We start from the raw sequence: 14,993 nt of genomic DNA, 5'->3' as shown, positions 1-14,993 counted from the left end.
CCTTCCTCCATGGATCATTGGCGTTGCGCAGTCTGACCAAACTGACAGGAGTTGACTCACCCGGTTGCGGCATTTCCTCGGACTAACTTGCAACTTTCGTTTCAGGTGGCACCCCGAGTTTACCAGTGGTACCAGCACTAGGAGTACCAGTTCCAAAAGGAAAAAGAGTATCACGGAGGAGGCTTGGGGTGACAAGTACGGAGTCTCCTCTCCTCCCAACCTCCAGATCTCAGCCAGACTGCTTGTGCGCTTGTGGTTATCGGTTGCCCATATCGGATACAGTTGCTGTCCTGTTGATACGGTTGATCTTTGCATTTGTCTGGCCCCCAGTATCGACACCGGCGGCACCGAGAATTGTGGAAAGTGTACAAATGACTCCAGTGACAGACCGGCAAAGTGAGTGGTCAGCGAGTATAGAACTGTTCGGCTTGATCGTGGAGGTAGAGCAGTGGATTTGTAGGCTCTCGAGCACTCCAGCAGCCAGCAGCGGGCGCGAGCAGCACTGATCGGGTTTGGTGCACTTTGGCCCGGACAGGGCGCATCCCTCGTCGGCCGTCGGCCGCATATAGCCGCACAATAGTGTCGGAAGCAACCCTTGCGCCCTTGCATTCTGGGTTGAGCTGGCTCTCTGACGGCTCACGACGTTTGACGTAAACAACGTTGACATCTGCCGTTTGCCACCCTTCCCCCTTCCCTCTCACTTCCCATCCTCCAACTCCACTCTCCTCGAGGCTGCCTTTAGCCAGCGCATCTATCACGCACCCCCGTCAATACTCGGAGTCGGCACTGCAAGCACAGCTGCAAGGCCCTGTACCGTACTTCTGCCCCGCCACTCCACCAGCCGGTGTCCAGATCAGTCCCTCTCACGCATGTCGATCGTGAGTCGTCACAGCTGACAGTGCTGACTATCTCGCAGGAATTACGGAACTCCTCGTCGAGCCTGCCATGAAGGACCCCTCCTACTTTTTCACCGATGGTTTGATCGATGATGACATGGATGACGACGAGTTCGGCGAGGACGATGATGAGGAGGACGTTCCAGTTGCTCCTGACTGGAACACCACCCTTCAGCAGATGGACGACCAGAACTCTGCCGAAGATGATCTGAAGCAGGCACGCAAGCCTGGGGGCCTGGGCTTCCAGCAACAGCGCGCCCGAGCGTGGGACTTCTAGAGGGACTTCCACTCTGCCGCTAAACGAGACAACAAACTGGACACGATCCCCGGCGCCCCCCAGTCACCAGAGGACATAGCTAAACCCAATTGGCCCGACCTAGACGGTGATACACTCTGCCGTTTTGCGAACTTCATTATCGGATCCATGAATACGATGCCCAAGGGTGCCGAGCGCGATACCAGGCCATCGATTGCAAGTGTCCGCGTCTTCATATTCGCCTTCAGACACCATCTATTTTTCCTCGGACGCGCCAAGAAGTTTGAGGAAGAAGCGGGACGAACTCTTCGCGCCCACTTGCGCAAGCTTCTAGAAGACGGCACACTAACGGACGCAAAGCAAATCCGATACATCACCGACCCGGGCGGCCTCCTCGCTCTAGCAAGGGCCACGACCTCCCCTTTGACCGGAATGAAGGCGCCAAGAAGTAAGCCGATCCTCATGCTCTTCATGTCGATCGAGATCCAGATGGGCACCAGGGGGGCGGCCCATATGGCGAAAAGCTACACCGACGACCTGCCGGCGATGACGTACTCGTGCTTTGTGCTCGTTGTAGGTCCGAGTGAGGAAGGACGAAACAGCCTGTCGCTGCAATACAAACCCCCCCGTTCGAAGACGAAGACTACCAAGGACTCGGTCCTCCCCCTGCGAGAGACGCCCGAACGGTGGCGGTGCCCAGTCACCCACTTCCTGACGCTTGCTCAGTTGGATGGCGTGCTGCCATTCACCGTTGAGGAGATTCTAGCCCCTGCCTTCCTGGCCGGCAGCGCGGGCGACCGCACCGTGGCGTTTAACGGGCCCAACGGGGACAAGGTCATCTTCCGCAACATCAATGGCGAGCCGTACACAACGTCGGGCATGTCGAGATGGCTTGCTAGATTGTCCCGGGTCATTGGGTTTACCCATCCCCTGGGCCTGCACTCGTTCCGTCACCTCTTGGCGTTCTGGATGAGGTTGAAGGGTAAGGCTTAACGAGTTGGAAACGCTGACATCCAGGAGCACCATTGTCAAGTGTAGCCATGCAGCTGGGCCACTCCATGCTGGACGGCGCCGTGACCGAAGGGTACATGAAGATGGCCCCGTGAGCGTGAGAGTGTGAACAGCGCTGACTGAACAGGACAGCGGACGTGCAAGCCGCAGTGCAGGGCTCTGAGTCGACGACGGACCAGCTGATTGCTACCATCTCGCTTCATCCCCACGTTCTCAAGGCGAACCCGTCAGCGACTATAGCGCTCTCCGCGGCTCATCGATGTGAAATTCTCCAGCATCCAGATCGTGGGTGTCTTCCTCTTAACGCTCTAACCCTTACAGTCGAAGCCATCAAGAGCAAGATCAGCCGCGGTCGCACCCGTGCCCGTAACCGCTACGGCAACGACATGTCGCGCTGGCCTTCAAAGGTCAAGAATGATATGAAGAAGCTATGGGGGAGGCTGGATTCGAATTACCGGAGGCTGTACAAGAACAAGATTGAGGAGCTCAATGGCTCCTCGCCCGAAGCCGACGAGTACAACGCGATCGACAATCTTCCGGCGGACGGGGAAGCGGTAGAGTTTGACATCGATGCGACAGAGGACGTTCTCGGTTCGATCGACATCGACACGGTAGGCGACCTGGGCGACTTCATTCACAGTGTCGTGAGTCCCGACGACCTCGATCTGGAACTCGACCAGGAGCCGCTGTCTGTGCCCCAGGCCCCCGACGACCTCGATCTGGAACTCGACCAGGAGCCGCTGTCTGTGCCCCAGCCCCCCGACGCCCAGGCGCTCGGTCTTGTTCCAGCCTCCGGACCACCCTCGCATTTTGAGCCATTGCGCGCGTGGCGCGAGTCTCTCTTCGACGGCGAGAGCGATATCGCCGAGGTCATACGGCTCGGTGTCGAAGCCGTCGAGAGGCTCCAAGACTCTCGCGGTACAAGGATCCTCCGGCCTGGCCATTCCCCGTCGAGTGGACAATGTCGTCGATGCGGCGTGCAGCTTCCCGGTGGCAAACACTGGGATGACAACCTCCGTTACGCGACGCACGTGCACAAGTGCGAAGCCGCGCACGCCATCGCGATGGCGGCGCCAACGCTGCTCTCGCGGTACAAGTCTACAGACATCCCATTCCCCGAGCCGCGCGGCCCTAAGGGCAACAGATGGGCCTCCACGGATCAGAATGTCTACCAGATCCTGAAGAGCGTGATCAAGCGACGGCGACCGATCCGTTGCGTCTGTGACCAAGATTTCGATAGCGCCAGACTGCTGAAGGAGCATTTGCTGCTTGAGCACGACGTGTATCTTCCTCAAACCGCACCCGCCTCGGAACAAGCCCGCCTGCAGAAGGACGTGGCCAAGGGCGTGTGGGACCAGGGTGTTGCTCGCTTCACAGCGATCTACTGGCTCTCCGACGAACGCTACCACGTGGATCCTCGTGAACAGCAACTGTATGCCAAGTTCCTGCTCGACAGCCTGTTTGCGGTGCCTTCGAAACCCGTCAAGTTTGGACTCCGCAAGGACCTCACGTCGTTGACGCGCACGCCGGACGCGGATACGTACTCGGGCAACGGAAACGTCGATGTCCGTTACTGTCTGCGCGATGCCGACGACGGCCGCCGCTGTGACGGATTCTGCATAATCTGCATCAATGACCATTACTCCGACTCGACCACGCGAGCTACGCCTTTGAGCTTCATTGCGACTTCGCGCCGCGAACACGTCCTGCACCACCTTCTCGCGCAGTTCGCGGCGTGCCGTATGTACCGGCAGTACAAGGCAGCACACGACGCCTTCCATGGGGCCTCGAGCACTGCACCCGCGGCCGGAGGCGACGGCGACATCGACATGGACTCAGATGATGAGGCCGGTCCAAGTCTCGCAGTAGACCCCTTGCAAGACGATATCAGCGACACGCCGCACAACGGCTCACCTGACCTGGGCGACGTTGACGCCGGGAACGACACCGACGGCGAGGCGTCGGCTGGACCACCTGATTCAGACGGTAAGCTGCCCTGTGCAAGTCGAGCTGACCGAAGACGGATACGAGCCTCCGAGGAAGCGGCACCAGGCGATTGCACCAGGCACTGTGACCGCACCGCGCCGCAGTGGACGCCTGTCGCAAACCAGCCAGGCAGCCCAGTCCGAGTCGGCAGCTTCGATGGGGTCCAGGGCAGCGTCTCACTCCAAGTCTCAGCCCACGCCTGTGGGCTCGTCATCCGCGCCATCCAACACCCACACCGCCCTTGCGTCTAAGAATGAGTCCTCAGATGAGCAAGCATCCGACTCCGGCTCTGCTTTCGAGCCCGAGTCTGAGTCTGACGCCGAGACTGCGTCCCAGCTCAAGCCTAACGCTAAGGGGAAGGGCAAGGTCAAAGCGACACCCAACCCCATGGCCGGGGTGGTTGGTTAAGACCGCGAAGGCATCGAAGAAAAAGGGGGAGGGGTCTGGTAAGGGGCAGGGGAAAGGGCGCAAGGGTGTGAAGCGCGACATGATCCTGTTCATGCCGCCCATCATGTACCACGAGCAAGGGCTGCAGTGCCCCGACGCCATCTGCCGCGCCCTCGGGCTTGTTTTCGACGACGAGCTCGCCGTCGCCGATCATCTCGTCCTGTGTCACCTCACAGAGCTCCACGGAGCGAGCTCCAGGCTGTACGACCTGGACGATTTGAGCTTCTCTAGTCTGGACGAGATCGAGGAGAAGCTCCAGCTGAACCTTCCCGAACGCCCGACGGTCCACACTTTCGCGGGATGGATGATGCCTGCCAAGAAAAGGGAGAAGAAGAAGAAGTAGAAGGATCAGAAGGAGGAGTCCTCGTCGAGTAGCACGAGAAGACGGAAGAGTTGGAAACGAACAAATAGCATGCCCTGTACAAGACCTCGCAGCCAGATGTAAAGCAGTTGTTCATATTTCAAGCGCCATCCCCTTTGGGTGACGGGCATGTTGTGACAAGTGTCATGGAAAGCTCCGGGATTGTCATTGGATCTTATCACCTCGTCGATGTGTACGCAGGGGTTGCCGTTATACCCCTCCAGACAGGGCATGGAGACCGCTGGGAAATGTCTTCCCAAGCCACTTCATGCATGAGTATGTCGAGATGAACTGAATCGGTGTAAAAAATCGACCATGCTTAAGCAGCCCCCTTGGTGGAAATTCTTGATCGGGGCGCGCTGAGGCTGACGTGTGTCGAGTGGGATTCAGCCCCGGCTTTCGAACACCAGCTCGGACGCTCGGTGCAGGTGTGCAGTCTAAACATTGGTCAAACTTGTCCTACTGTACAGTCACACAACGCCGCGGTATTCGAACGTCTGCAACCTGTCGACGTTCGCAGACACACTTTTTTGTTCAATCTCCTGCGTGCTGTAACATAATATGGGTGTAGGCCGGGAACTGATGCATGCAAGTTGGGGTTTGGGAGCTTCTCATTGACCGGCCATAGACATTTAACATACAGGTCGACCGTGAATCTCTACACTGTTACGCCAAGTTGCTGCATACCCGCCGAAAGATGACCGTGGGAAACTGCGAATCTGCTAGACTCGACCTCTGACGCATAGGCCGAGCTTCCCAGTCCAACAACCTAGGCCAGGCGCTGCGTAAGCCTGTGCATTCTGTTTCCAAGGCGTAATCGGCCTTGATCAAACGAGGGTAGCGACGCTGAGGCGGACCTGGACGCCTCTTTCCTAGTGGATTCGGACGACTCCGACTCGGACACTGAAGCGGACGCTGGGTCGAGGACGACGCCGGCGACGATGATGAGGCCGTCGCCGAGGACGAGGACGGTGATAGCCGCAGTGAATGGCGCACGGGCGCTTCGCAAATGCACCATACAACTCATGCAGTGCATGCCGCTTTCCTAACCGCGCGCGCTGCAATGATGTGTCCCGCGTCTCTGGGCTACCAGACCCAAGGCAGAGCGAGGCGCGTTCGAGCTTGCCATGCCACTGCTGCATCTGTAGTCAGTTGGCCGTGGGCCGGACGAGGAGTTTGATGTGCATCAGATAGGCGGTGGAGACTGCATTTCGCCCTCGGAGTAAGGCATCCGGACTTTTGTATGACCGAATGCTCAGTTTCGCCATCGCAGACGCCTCCCTGCATAACCAACAAGGGGCACCTGGGCTACTCCACACCCCCGCTCCGTTTCGGGCTTGCCAATAAACTTTGTGCAACAACTGTGTGTTCGAAGTAAGCCAAACGTCCATCGATGGCTCGAAATCTCAGCGCCCTCTCGACGCCTTGTACATTCACCAGAGTCAATGGCAAGCTTAATCACAAAAATTCATTTAATACGGCGTGTACTGAAGGGGCTTACTTCTTGCTGGATCGGGCTTGGCGATCAGGCTGAATGCGGGTGGGGGTCCGGAGCCGGCGTTGACGTGCGCTACCGGTGCCGGCGGGTTGAGACGGTGGTCCGGGTGACGAGGAGAGACGTTCGCTACCGCGCGAGGCCGCGGCAGGGATGGCGGCGGCGGACGAATTAGCGCGTGCGGAAGCGGGGGTGGAAGCGGAGATGGATGCTGAGGTGGCTGCGGAGGCGGTAGGGGGAGCAGGCTCAGGGTCAGCACGCACAACGTGCAGTCCGCGCGACGGTGTCTTGATCTTCTTCTGGCGCTTGGGCCGGCTCGTAGGGAGCAATGGTACCGCGACGCCATAAGTCAGAGCTCGCTCACGCTCTGCCCAGGCGTCGATGATGCGACGCAGCTCCGCCTGCTGCTCGTTGTGCTTCTCCAGCGTCTGGTCGGCGTACGCGCGTTCGGAAGCGACTTCCGCTTGGGCATGGTGCAAGTCGCGCTGAACGAGTGGTAGCTGCCGTGCAATGTCGTTTCCCGCACGTTCCGCCTCCCTCGCCCGTCCCTCCGCGGCTACAGCTCTTGCTGAGGCAGCGACGACGGCGGCCTCGGCCTGTAAGAGACGGTCGACGACCTTGACGTACGCTTGTTGAGCGCCTTCCGCACGGGCGGCGGCCGCAGCAACATCACGCTGGGCGGCAGCGGCTCGATTCTGAAGCTTGGCGACTTCACGCTCGGCGGCAACGGCTCGTTTCTCAAGCTCGGCGACATCATGCTCGGCGGCAGCGGCTCGTTTCTCAAGCTCGGCGACGTCATGCTCGGCGGCAGCGGTGCGTGCCTCTTGTGCGGGGCCGGACCCCGCGACTTTGGTCTTGTCGGGGCCGACGTCGGAGGAACAGATATTCTCGACAGGGGTGGGTGCAGGGGGGCGGGTGTGCTTCTTGAGTATGGGTTTGCCACCCAATTGGCGGGCCTTCTGCGAGGCCTGTGCGATCGCCCGGCGCAGGCGGCCGAGTGGTGCGAGCGGGGCGTGAATGCGGACGCGAGAGAGCGGGATTCGGCGGACGAGTGGTAAGATTAAGCCGAGGAAGGACGTCGCTCTCCGCTCCTAGCGGGTAGGCGGGCAATCCATGGTGAGCGGCTTCAGTGCGCTCGGGTGATGCCGTGCAGGCAGAATGGTGATGTAGGCGGAACCCTCTGACATCAGTACAGGTCATCGCTGGTTGACTCACCTCCACCTGCTTGTGGGGTTGGCTCAGACGACGAGGAAGACGGATGGCGGCCATCTGGCCGCGCGATGTGGACCTTCTTCGAAATCGTGTCCCTCGTACGAGCCGCCCTGCTGCGCTAGAGTTTATGCGGAATGCGATGCTCGAGCGCGATGTGACGGAATTGTGCCGGTTGTTGGATTGTCGATCAATGACTGACGTTGTTGATCGTTCTCGCCTGGTCTGTCGTGATCATCTGTGGTGTCTCGTGGGAAACTCCCTAGGGCGGGAGAGTACCGTGCACGTGTGAATCACGTGCACTTCGGGTAGCTGAGCACGGAATCAGATTTGCACTCAGGGCTTGCCCTCAGTTGGTCCACAGAAAACCACGATGTCCTACCGTTTCCATCCTGTCACCTTTCCCATTTCGCAAGCAGTAGAAACCCATGCATGCAACGTACTTGGGAACTTTTTATTGGCCTTTGGGACATCATCTAATGACGAACTTACATGTTTAAAAGTACCCTGCTCCGCGTCGGTCTGGTGTTAAGTACGGGGTCGTCCCGCTTGAGCCTGCCATCGCTCCTGCCGAAAGACGACCGTGGGAAGCCACGAACCTGACGATGCGGGTCGGGCTGCCCGGTCCGACGATGTACGCCATGCGCAATGTGCAAGCTGCGTCGTGTTGCCGTGGCGTGGCCGGCACTGCGACAACTAGCGAGTGCCCGACGTCGTAATGCATTGATGCGTCGCCCTCCGATGGAAAACTGCCTTGCCCCTATGCGAACAACTTTCGTTATCCCAGTGCTTCGCCCTGCGCTTGAGAGACCGGGGGACATAGACGCGTACGGAACGAGTCGGTGGTCGCCGCGTAGCCATCGTGCGAAAACCTCTCCCTTAGGCATGGTGTCGGGCTGCCGGTGACCGTGGGAAACCTCGAAACTAGCAAGAGTCTCCTCCAACCCCGACCCCTGCTCCTGCCGTTATCCAGAGCAGGCCATCACCAAGTCATCAAGTCACCGAGATTTCATATCCCCGTGGGAGACCTCGAGTCTGGCACGACGACCCGGACTACTCGCAAGCCACGGCCATTTGTCAGACCGCACCTCTGCATGCTGAGTGACGGATGAATGGCCACCACAATGGCTGGGCTGAGTTGCTCTCTGGATGCACCGTGGGAAACCGGAATGCATCGTGCAGTCCACGTGATAGTCAGGGTCCAGATCGGCGGAACCAGATTTAGGCTCAGGAATTGACCAATTTCGGGATCAAAATTTCGAAAGCTACCCAGGCCGCTAAAATTGAGCCCACGTAAAAGCACGTCTGAATAAGAGCAGTTGTCTCTGGACGATTGCGAGGATGAGCGATTTCGGCGGTGTAGGGAGCTCCGGCGATGGTGGTGAAAACGGATCCGAAACCGACGATGATTCTGCCTCCGAAAATGTACCACGGACCCTGAATTCCTGCAAAGCCGAGGGTCATGGCGCCGGCTATCAAGATTAGATAGCCGATGGCCATGGCACGGCGGCGCCCGAGGCGGTCCGCGAGGATGGCGGCGGGGATGAGGCCGGGGAGGGAGCCGATGGTCTGGGACGCGACGATGAGGCCGAGTTTCGCGGTGGTCGGGGCCCCGAGGGCAATCCAGAAGAGCGGGTTGGCCAGCAGGCCAGCAATCAGTGCGCCATCGTAGCCTGAACCGTCAGAAAAGCCGGGAAAAGGGGTGCGAAGGGCTCGACATACCAGTCTGGACACTGCCACAAAAGCCGACGAGAATGCCGATGGTGAGCTTGCGGAGGCCGGGATCGCGCCACCAGAGGGGGTGCGCGTTGTTCTTGAGGTGGCCGATGCCACTCTTGAGAGGCTTGGTGCCGTCGGTCATGGTGAGAGACGAGCGTGAATGGGAGTGGAGTCAGTCGAGTCTCGCCGCCCGTCTTATACCACTTGACGCTGCCCCAGCGGTCCAGGTAAGCGCTGAACGTCCGGACAACACAAGTATGAGTCTAGAGAGGCCTTCTCTACGTCACAGACAACGCAGAGCAGACTTTAGCCGTCCCCAAGGAATCGACAAACGCCCGCGTGTGTTGATGACGGTGGGGCGGGCCGGGACCGACGGCGGTCGCGGAGCGGCTGGGCGCATAGTTGTCTGTGAGTTTTAGCTCCCCAATAAGGCTCTGGGATGCCGTCAGCTTCAGCAACAACTGAGACCGCATGTGTCCGTATCGACACGCCCAAATTGTCCCTGCTCTTCACGTCGAGACCCTCAGCAGGTTGGGCTGGCCCTCTGGACATCATTCTCGGACAAAGTACACGTCTGTTGCTGGAAATATTTGAGGAAGGCGCTTGTGTCTTCATTGTCGCAGCCGTTAGTGAGGAGTTCGTTGTGTGGATGGTGAGCATGGAAAGATCGGGGTGAGAACGAACGTGTTGAGGTTTCCAGAAAGTGTGCCGAAGTCCCCGGTGGAGGTGGAGGTGGAGGTCCCGTGGGGCTCAGGGCTTGGCGTGGATCTCAGGCACCCGGCTGAAGTTGCCGGGCCCCGCGTCTTCGCAGTCAACATCGTCTCTGTATTCTCATCTCCTCTGCAGACTACACAGCTCATCGTCAATCGCCCAGCCTACACAACGACGCTCTACGTTTCCCGCGCGCAACCCATTCCCTGTTCCATTCCAGCGCATGTCCACCGACAACGCCGCCATCACCTCGGCCCCCGCGCCCTGGGCGTGCCGCGCCACTGTGTACTCGGCTGTATTCTGGGTCTCGGCCTCGCAGGCGTCCTCCCCAAGCTTCAACGAGGCAGCGTACGCCCCGCTCGAGAGGGACGCGCCCTTCGCTACAGACTCGGGCAAGCCCGAGGGAGGCTTGGCGACCGTCATGCTCGTGCGGTACAAGGACACGCCGGTTGGATCTTACGACGAAATGATGCTTCTCCCGGGCAAGTTCGGCTTCGAGGTCGACAGCAACGGGCGCCGCGTCAAGAAGAGCAAACTGCGCATCACGCGCATCTACGTCAGCCAGCGCAACACGACCTGGAACGGCCGAACGAGTGTGTCGCTCATAGTTCCCGCTAACATCAGACTGGAACATTCCAAAGCACCTTGCACGATTCGACTTCCAGGAGCAGGCAGACGGATCGGCCGACTGCAAGGTGTACCCGCTCGCGGAGCCTTCCGAGACGCCAGTGTTCCAGACGCGGTTCCAGCCCATGCGCTACGTCCCGGCGATGCCGATGAGCACGCGCGCGTACGGATGGCTCGGGATCGACCTCGAGATTGCGCAGCCGCCGCTGCCAGCGGGGCCGTCGGAGGCAACGGAGGCGATGCTAGCGGCTGCACGCGAGCACGGCGAGGACGCCGCCAAGTCTGAGCTCGCCGGTACCGACAAGTGGTGCTCGTCCACGCCGTACCAGTACTCGAGCGCGACCAAGCTCGGCTGGATGGATCTCCGCCAGGCCGACGGCGGCAACTTCATCCCCGGCGCCGGACGGTGGGCGATGGCGATCAAGATGACGGACACGGATCTGAGGCTGGGCGAGAGCACCTGGTGGGACCCGCCCCGGAGCAAGCTGTAGCTAAGTCTGCATTTAATAATACCGTACTTAATTGAGTCTATTTGTCCTCCTCCTGAGCGCGCACGATCTCGGCACGCGAGATGTCCGACTGCTCGCACATGCTGCGGAAGATGCCTCCCGCGTCGAACAGCTCGAGGGGCGACGCATACTCGGCGACCTCGCCCGCGTCCATGACCAGGATCTTGTCCCAGCCGATGACGGTGCGCAGGCGGTGGGCGATGCCGAGCAGCGTCTGCTTCGTCCGCCTGCACTCGGCGCGGATCGCGTGCTGGATCTTCAAGTCTGTCGCGAGGTCGACGGCTGCGGTGGCCTCGTCGAGCACGGTGATCGGGGCGCGCTTGACGAACGCGCGCGCGAGACTGACGAGCGAGCGCTCGCCGATGCTCAGGTTCGAGCCGCCCGTGTCAATATTGGCGTCGAGCGCGAATCGCCCGCTCAGGCCCGCGCGCTCCAGTGCGTCGTGCAGCTCGCTGTCGTCGTGCTGCTCGAAGGGGTCCAGGTTTGAGCGCAGCGTGCCGCTGAACAGGACGGGGTCCTGGGGAATGATGCTGACCGCCGCGCGCAGCGTGCGAAGGCCGACCTTCGACGTGTTGACGCCGTCAATCGTGATGCTGCCGCTCATGAGCTCGGCGAGGCGGAATAGCGCGACCGTGATCGACGTCTTGCCGGCGCCGGTGCGGCCAACGATGCCGACGCGCTCACCCGGCTGCACCGCGAGCGAGACGCCCTTTAGCACGGCGGGGAGACCGGGGCGGTACGCCATGACCGCCCTGTTGAACTCGATGCCTCCCTCCGTCGGCCACGCAGCGGGGCCGCCCTCGTACGCCGCCTCCTGCGGCAGCTCGCAGTAGTGCTTGATGCGCTCGACCGAGTTCATGCTCTGCTCGATCTCGATGGAGCAGTGCACGAGGCCCTGCAGCGATCCGGAGATGGAGCTCATGAAGGTGAGGCACATGCCGATCTGCGCGGCATTGATCGTGCGGCCGCCGGCGAAGACGCAGAGCAGGGCGACGACGAGCACGAGGGCGATGCCGAGCCAGCCGAGGCGCGTCTCGAGCCAGATCATGTTGGCGTACGTCATCAGGAAGGCGCGGTTCTGGATGTCGAGGCGGCGCGCATTCTCCGCACAGAACCGCGAGTCCTCGCCGTAGGCGCGCACGGTCGACATGCCGCCCATGCTCTCGGAAAAGTGCGCGTAGTGCGAGGACCGCAGCATCGAGTCGATCCGCTTCAGCTCGCGCGCCGTGCGGCGGTAGTAGAGCGCGTACATCGCGTACGCGACCGAGATGCCCGCCATTACGGCAAGGAAGTACGGGAAGTTGACGCTGATGATGGCGATCGAGCCGACCATGCCCGCGAGCAGGAGCAGCGTACCGCGGACCCACTCGGGGACGACGTTGTCGAGCGAGTCGACGTCCTTGCCGAACACGCCGAGGACGCGGCCGAGCGGCGTCGTGTCAAAGAAGCTCGTGGGCGAGAAGAAGACGCGCCGCAGCGCACCGTCATACAACCCGCGCGAGGCGCGCACAGCATTCGCCGTCATGGCCATGCCCGTGAAGAGCGTGCAAATGGACGACACCAGGCCGAGCACGGCATAGATGCCCTGGTAGAACGAGCCCGCCTCGCGGAACTTGTCCTCGGACCAGAAGGTGAGCCACACGGTCGACAGGACGTTGAGCCCCGTCATGAACGCGGCGAACACAGCCGCGAGCACGATCCAGCTGGGGCCGAATCTGAGGTACGCCAGGTACACACTCAGGCCGACCGAGCCCGTCTTGCGCTCCTCCTCGGTCATCAGCTTGCCGTCGCCCTCGGGGGCGGGCTCCGCGACAATCTTCTTCTCCTCGACAATGTCCGCGGAGCCGACCTTGTCGGCCGTCTTGTCCTTGGAACCGCCGAACTGCTGCATCAGCTCCTGGAACGGCCCGTGCATGTCGGTGAAGCTGCCCTGCTGCACCACCTTGCCCTGGTCGAGCGTGATGATGTAGTCCACCTGCGGGAGGAAGTGCAGCGCGTGCGTCACGAGCAGCACCGTCTTGCCCTGCCGCTTCAGGTCGAGGATGGCGCCGTTGAACAGAGCGGTGCCGACGTGCGCGTCGACGGCCGAGAGCGGGTCGTCCATGAGAATAATGTCCGCGTCGAAGTACAGGGCCCGTGCAATGTTGATACGCTGCTTCTGCCCGCCGGACAAGTTGATGCCCTTCTCGCCGATCTCCGTCATGTCGCGCGCAGCGAGCAGGTCAAAGTCGCGGCGCAGCTGCGCCTTCTCGACGACCTTCCAGTACCTGTCCTCGTCCCACGGCTGGCCGAAGAGAATGTTGTCGCGGATCGTGGCATTCTGTATCCACGCCTCCTGCGGGCAGTACCCGACGCGGCCGCCGAGAGCGACCGAGCCCGTCGTCTTCATGTCGCCGAGTAGGCCGGAGAGCAGGCTGCTCTTGCCGCTGCCGACGGGGCCGACGATCGCGGTCAGCTGGCCGCGGGGGATGTCGAGGTCGGCGCGGACGGAGAACTCGGGCCAGTCAAAGGTCGCGTGCGCACGCACGGCGACGTCGAGCGACTCGTCGACCTCCGGGCGCTCGCGCCGCGTGTCCGCCTCGAAGAACTCGGACATGCGCTTCAGGGCGTTCATGCCGTCCGCACAGAGCGACAGCGACCGGGGGATCTGGTTCAGCGTCGGGCGCAGGCCGTTGAAGTACTGCAGTGCCGTGAAGACGAGCGCGGGATCGAACTTGTTCCCGAGCCGCGAGAACACCACGAACGACAGCACCGACGCGATCAGCGGCAGGTTCAGCGTGATCGTCTCGTTCAGCGAGCGCGTGTACAGCAGGTACCGGAGGTAGCCCATCTCCTTGGCGCGGTACCCGCTGAGCTGCGACAGGAACGGCAGCTCGTACGTGAACATCTTGATGACGGGCATGTTGCCGAGGAGCTCGGCGAGCAGCTTGGTGCGCTTCTCCGTCCACTCGATCGACTTCTGGCGCAGGCTCAGGTACCACTTCATGTTGAGCGTCGAGAACGGGATGGCGATGAGGAAGACGACGAAGCCGATGAGGCCGCTCGCGCCGATCTGCATGCACAGCATGATGATGGTGACGACAATGATGATGGGCGCGACCCACATGCAGTGGAAGAACTCAACGGCGCCCTCGATGCGCGAGATGTCCGCGGACAACATTGTCAGCAGCTTGCCGTTTGGCATCTTTGCGCGGCCCTCGACGCTCAGCTCAAACGCGCGCTTGTACAGCGCCGACACGAGCGTCGAGCGCATCATGACGCCGTCGTGCATGGCCAGGAAGCTCCACTGATTGATGCACGTGATACTGAAGAGACGCAACGCAACAAGGCCGAGGGCGAAGCCCACGCCCCTGCCGACGGCGGGGTACGGCTGGCCCAGGGAGTGCGCCTGCTCGACCTCCTGCGCGTAGCGGATGATCTGCTTGGTGAACAGCGGCGCGAACGCCATCGACAGGTCGCCTGCGAGCTTCCACGGCCCCGTCCACCAGAATGACGGGAACGTGTCCGTCAGCGCCCACGCGAGGCTCCCCTGCCTGCGTCCCGAGTGCTCCCTCCACTCGCGCTCGAGCGTCGCACGGCGCTCAGCGCGCGTCGCGCGCGGGCCGTATGTCTCGTACTTCTCCGGCAGAGACCAGAGTGCGCGGGCGTCCCACTGGAGTCGGCGCCACCCGGCGTCCACCTTGTCCAGGGAGGCGTTCCACTCCTCCGCGCGCGCCTGGCGCCTGTCGAGGTTGGCGAGGAATTTGTCTGCGAGCGCGGCGCTCTC

General features: G+C 61.2%; 6 protein-coding genes across 6 annotated transcripts; 3 read left to right on the top strand and 3 right to left on the bottom strand.

The window, feature by feature from the left end:
- Positions 1–945: 945 nt before the first annotated feature.
- On the top strand, positions 946–1,173 carry A1Q1_07947 (uncharacterized protein; the record flags this gene model as incomplete). The annotated part of the gene is made up of 1 exon (XM_014326133.1): positions 946–1,173. The coding sequence occupies one exon, from the start codon at positions 946–948 to the stop codon at positions 1,171–1,173; it is 228 nt and encodes a 75-aa protein (XP_014181608.1).
- Positions 1,174–1,329: 156 nt separating this feature from the next.
- A1Q1_07946 (uncharacterized protein) lies at positions 1,330–4,557 on the top strand (the record flags this gene model as incomplete). Its single annotated transcript, XM_014326132.1, has 3 exons — positions 1,330–2,134; positions 2,296–4,149; positions 4,229–4,557. The coding sequence occupies 3 exons, from the start codon at positions 1,330–1,332 to the stop codon at positions 4,555–4,557; spliced, it is 2,988 nt and encodes a 995-aa protein (XP_014181607.1).
- A 1,872-nt stretch (positions 4,558–6,429) lies between these two features.
- Positions 6,430–7,721, bottom strand: A1Q1_07945 (uncharacterized protein; the record flags this gene model as incomplete). The annotated part of the gene is made up of 3 exons (XM_014326131.1): positions 6,430–6,581; positions 6,817–7,543; positions 7,668–7,721. 3 exons carry the CDS (start codon positions 7,719–7,721, stop codon positions 6,430–6,432), a joined length of 933 nt encoding a protein of 310 aa, XP_014181606.1.
- Positions 7,722–8,888: 1,167 nt separating this feature from the next.
- Positions 8,889–9,522, bottom strand: A1Q1_07944 (hexose transport-related protein; the record flags this gene model as incomplete). The annotated part of the gene is made up of 2 exons (XM_014326130.1): positions 8,889–9,334; positions 9,384–9,522. 2 exons carry the CDS (start codon positions 9,520–9,522, stop codon positions 8,889–8,891), a joined length of 585 nt encoding a protein of 194 aa, XP_014181605.1.
- A 792-nt stretch (positions 9,523–10,314) lies between these two features.
- On the top strand, positions 10,315–11,209 carry A1Q1_07943 (uncharacterized protein; the record flags this gene model as incomplete). The annotated part of the gene is made up of 2 exons (XM_014326129.1): positions 10,315–10,686; positions 10,733–11,209. 2 exons carry the CDS (start codon positions 10,315–10,317, stop codon positions 11,207–11,209), a joined length of 849 nt encoding a protein of 282 aa, XP_014181604.1.
- Positions 11,210–11,246: 37 nt separating this feature from the next.
- On the bottom strand, positions 11,247–14,675 carry A1Q1_07942 (ABC protein; the record flags this gene model as incomplete). The annotated part of the gene is made up of 1 exon (XM_014326128.1): positions 11,247–14,675. One exon carries the CDS (start codon positions 14,673–14,675, stop codon positions 11,247–11,249), a length of 3,429 nt encoding a protein of 1,142 aa, XP_014181603.1.
- Positions 14,676–14,993: the final 318 nt, after the last annotated feature.

The sequence above is a fragment of the Trichosporon asahii genome (assembly GCF_000293215.1).
Source record: "Trichosporon asahii var. asahii CBS 2479 unplaced genomic scaffold scaffold00018, whole genome shotgun sequence".
Taxonomy (NCBI): domain Eukaryota; kingdom Fungi; phylum Basidiomycota; class Tremellomycetes; order Trichosporonales; family Trichosporonaceae; genus Trichosporon; species Trichosporon asahii.
The sequence above is the reverse complement of the archived record's forward strand: the minus strand, read 5'-3'. Positions and strand labels throughout refer to the sequence as shown.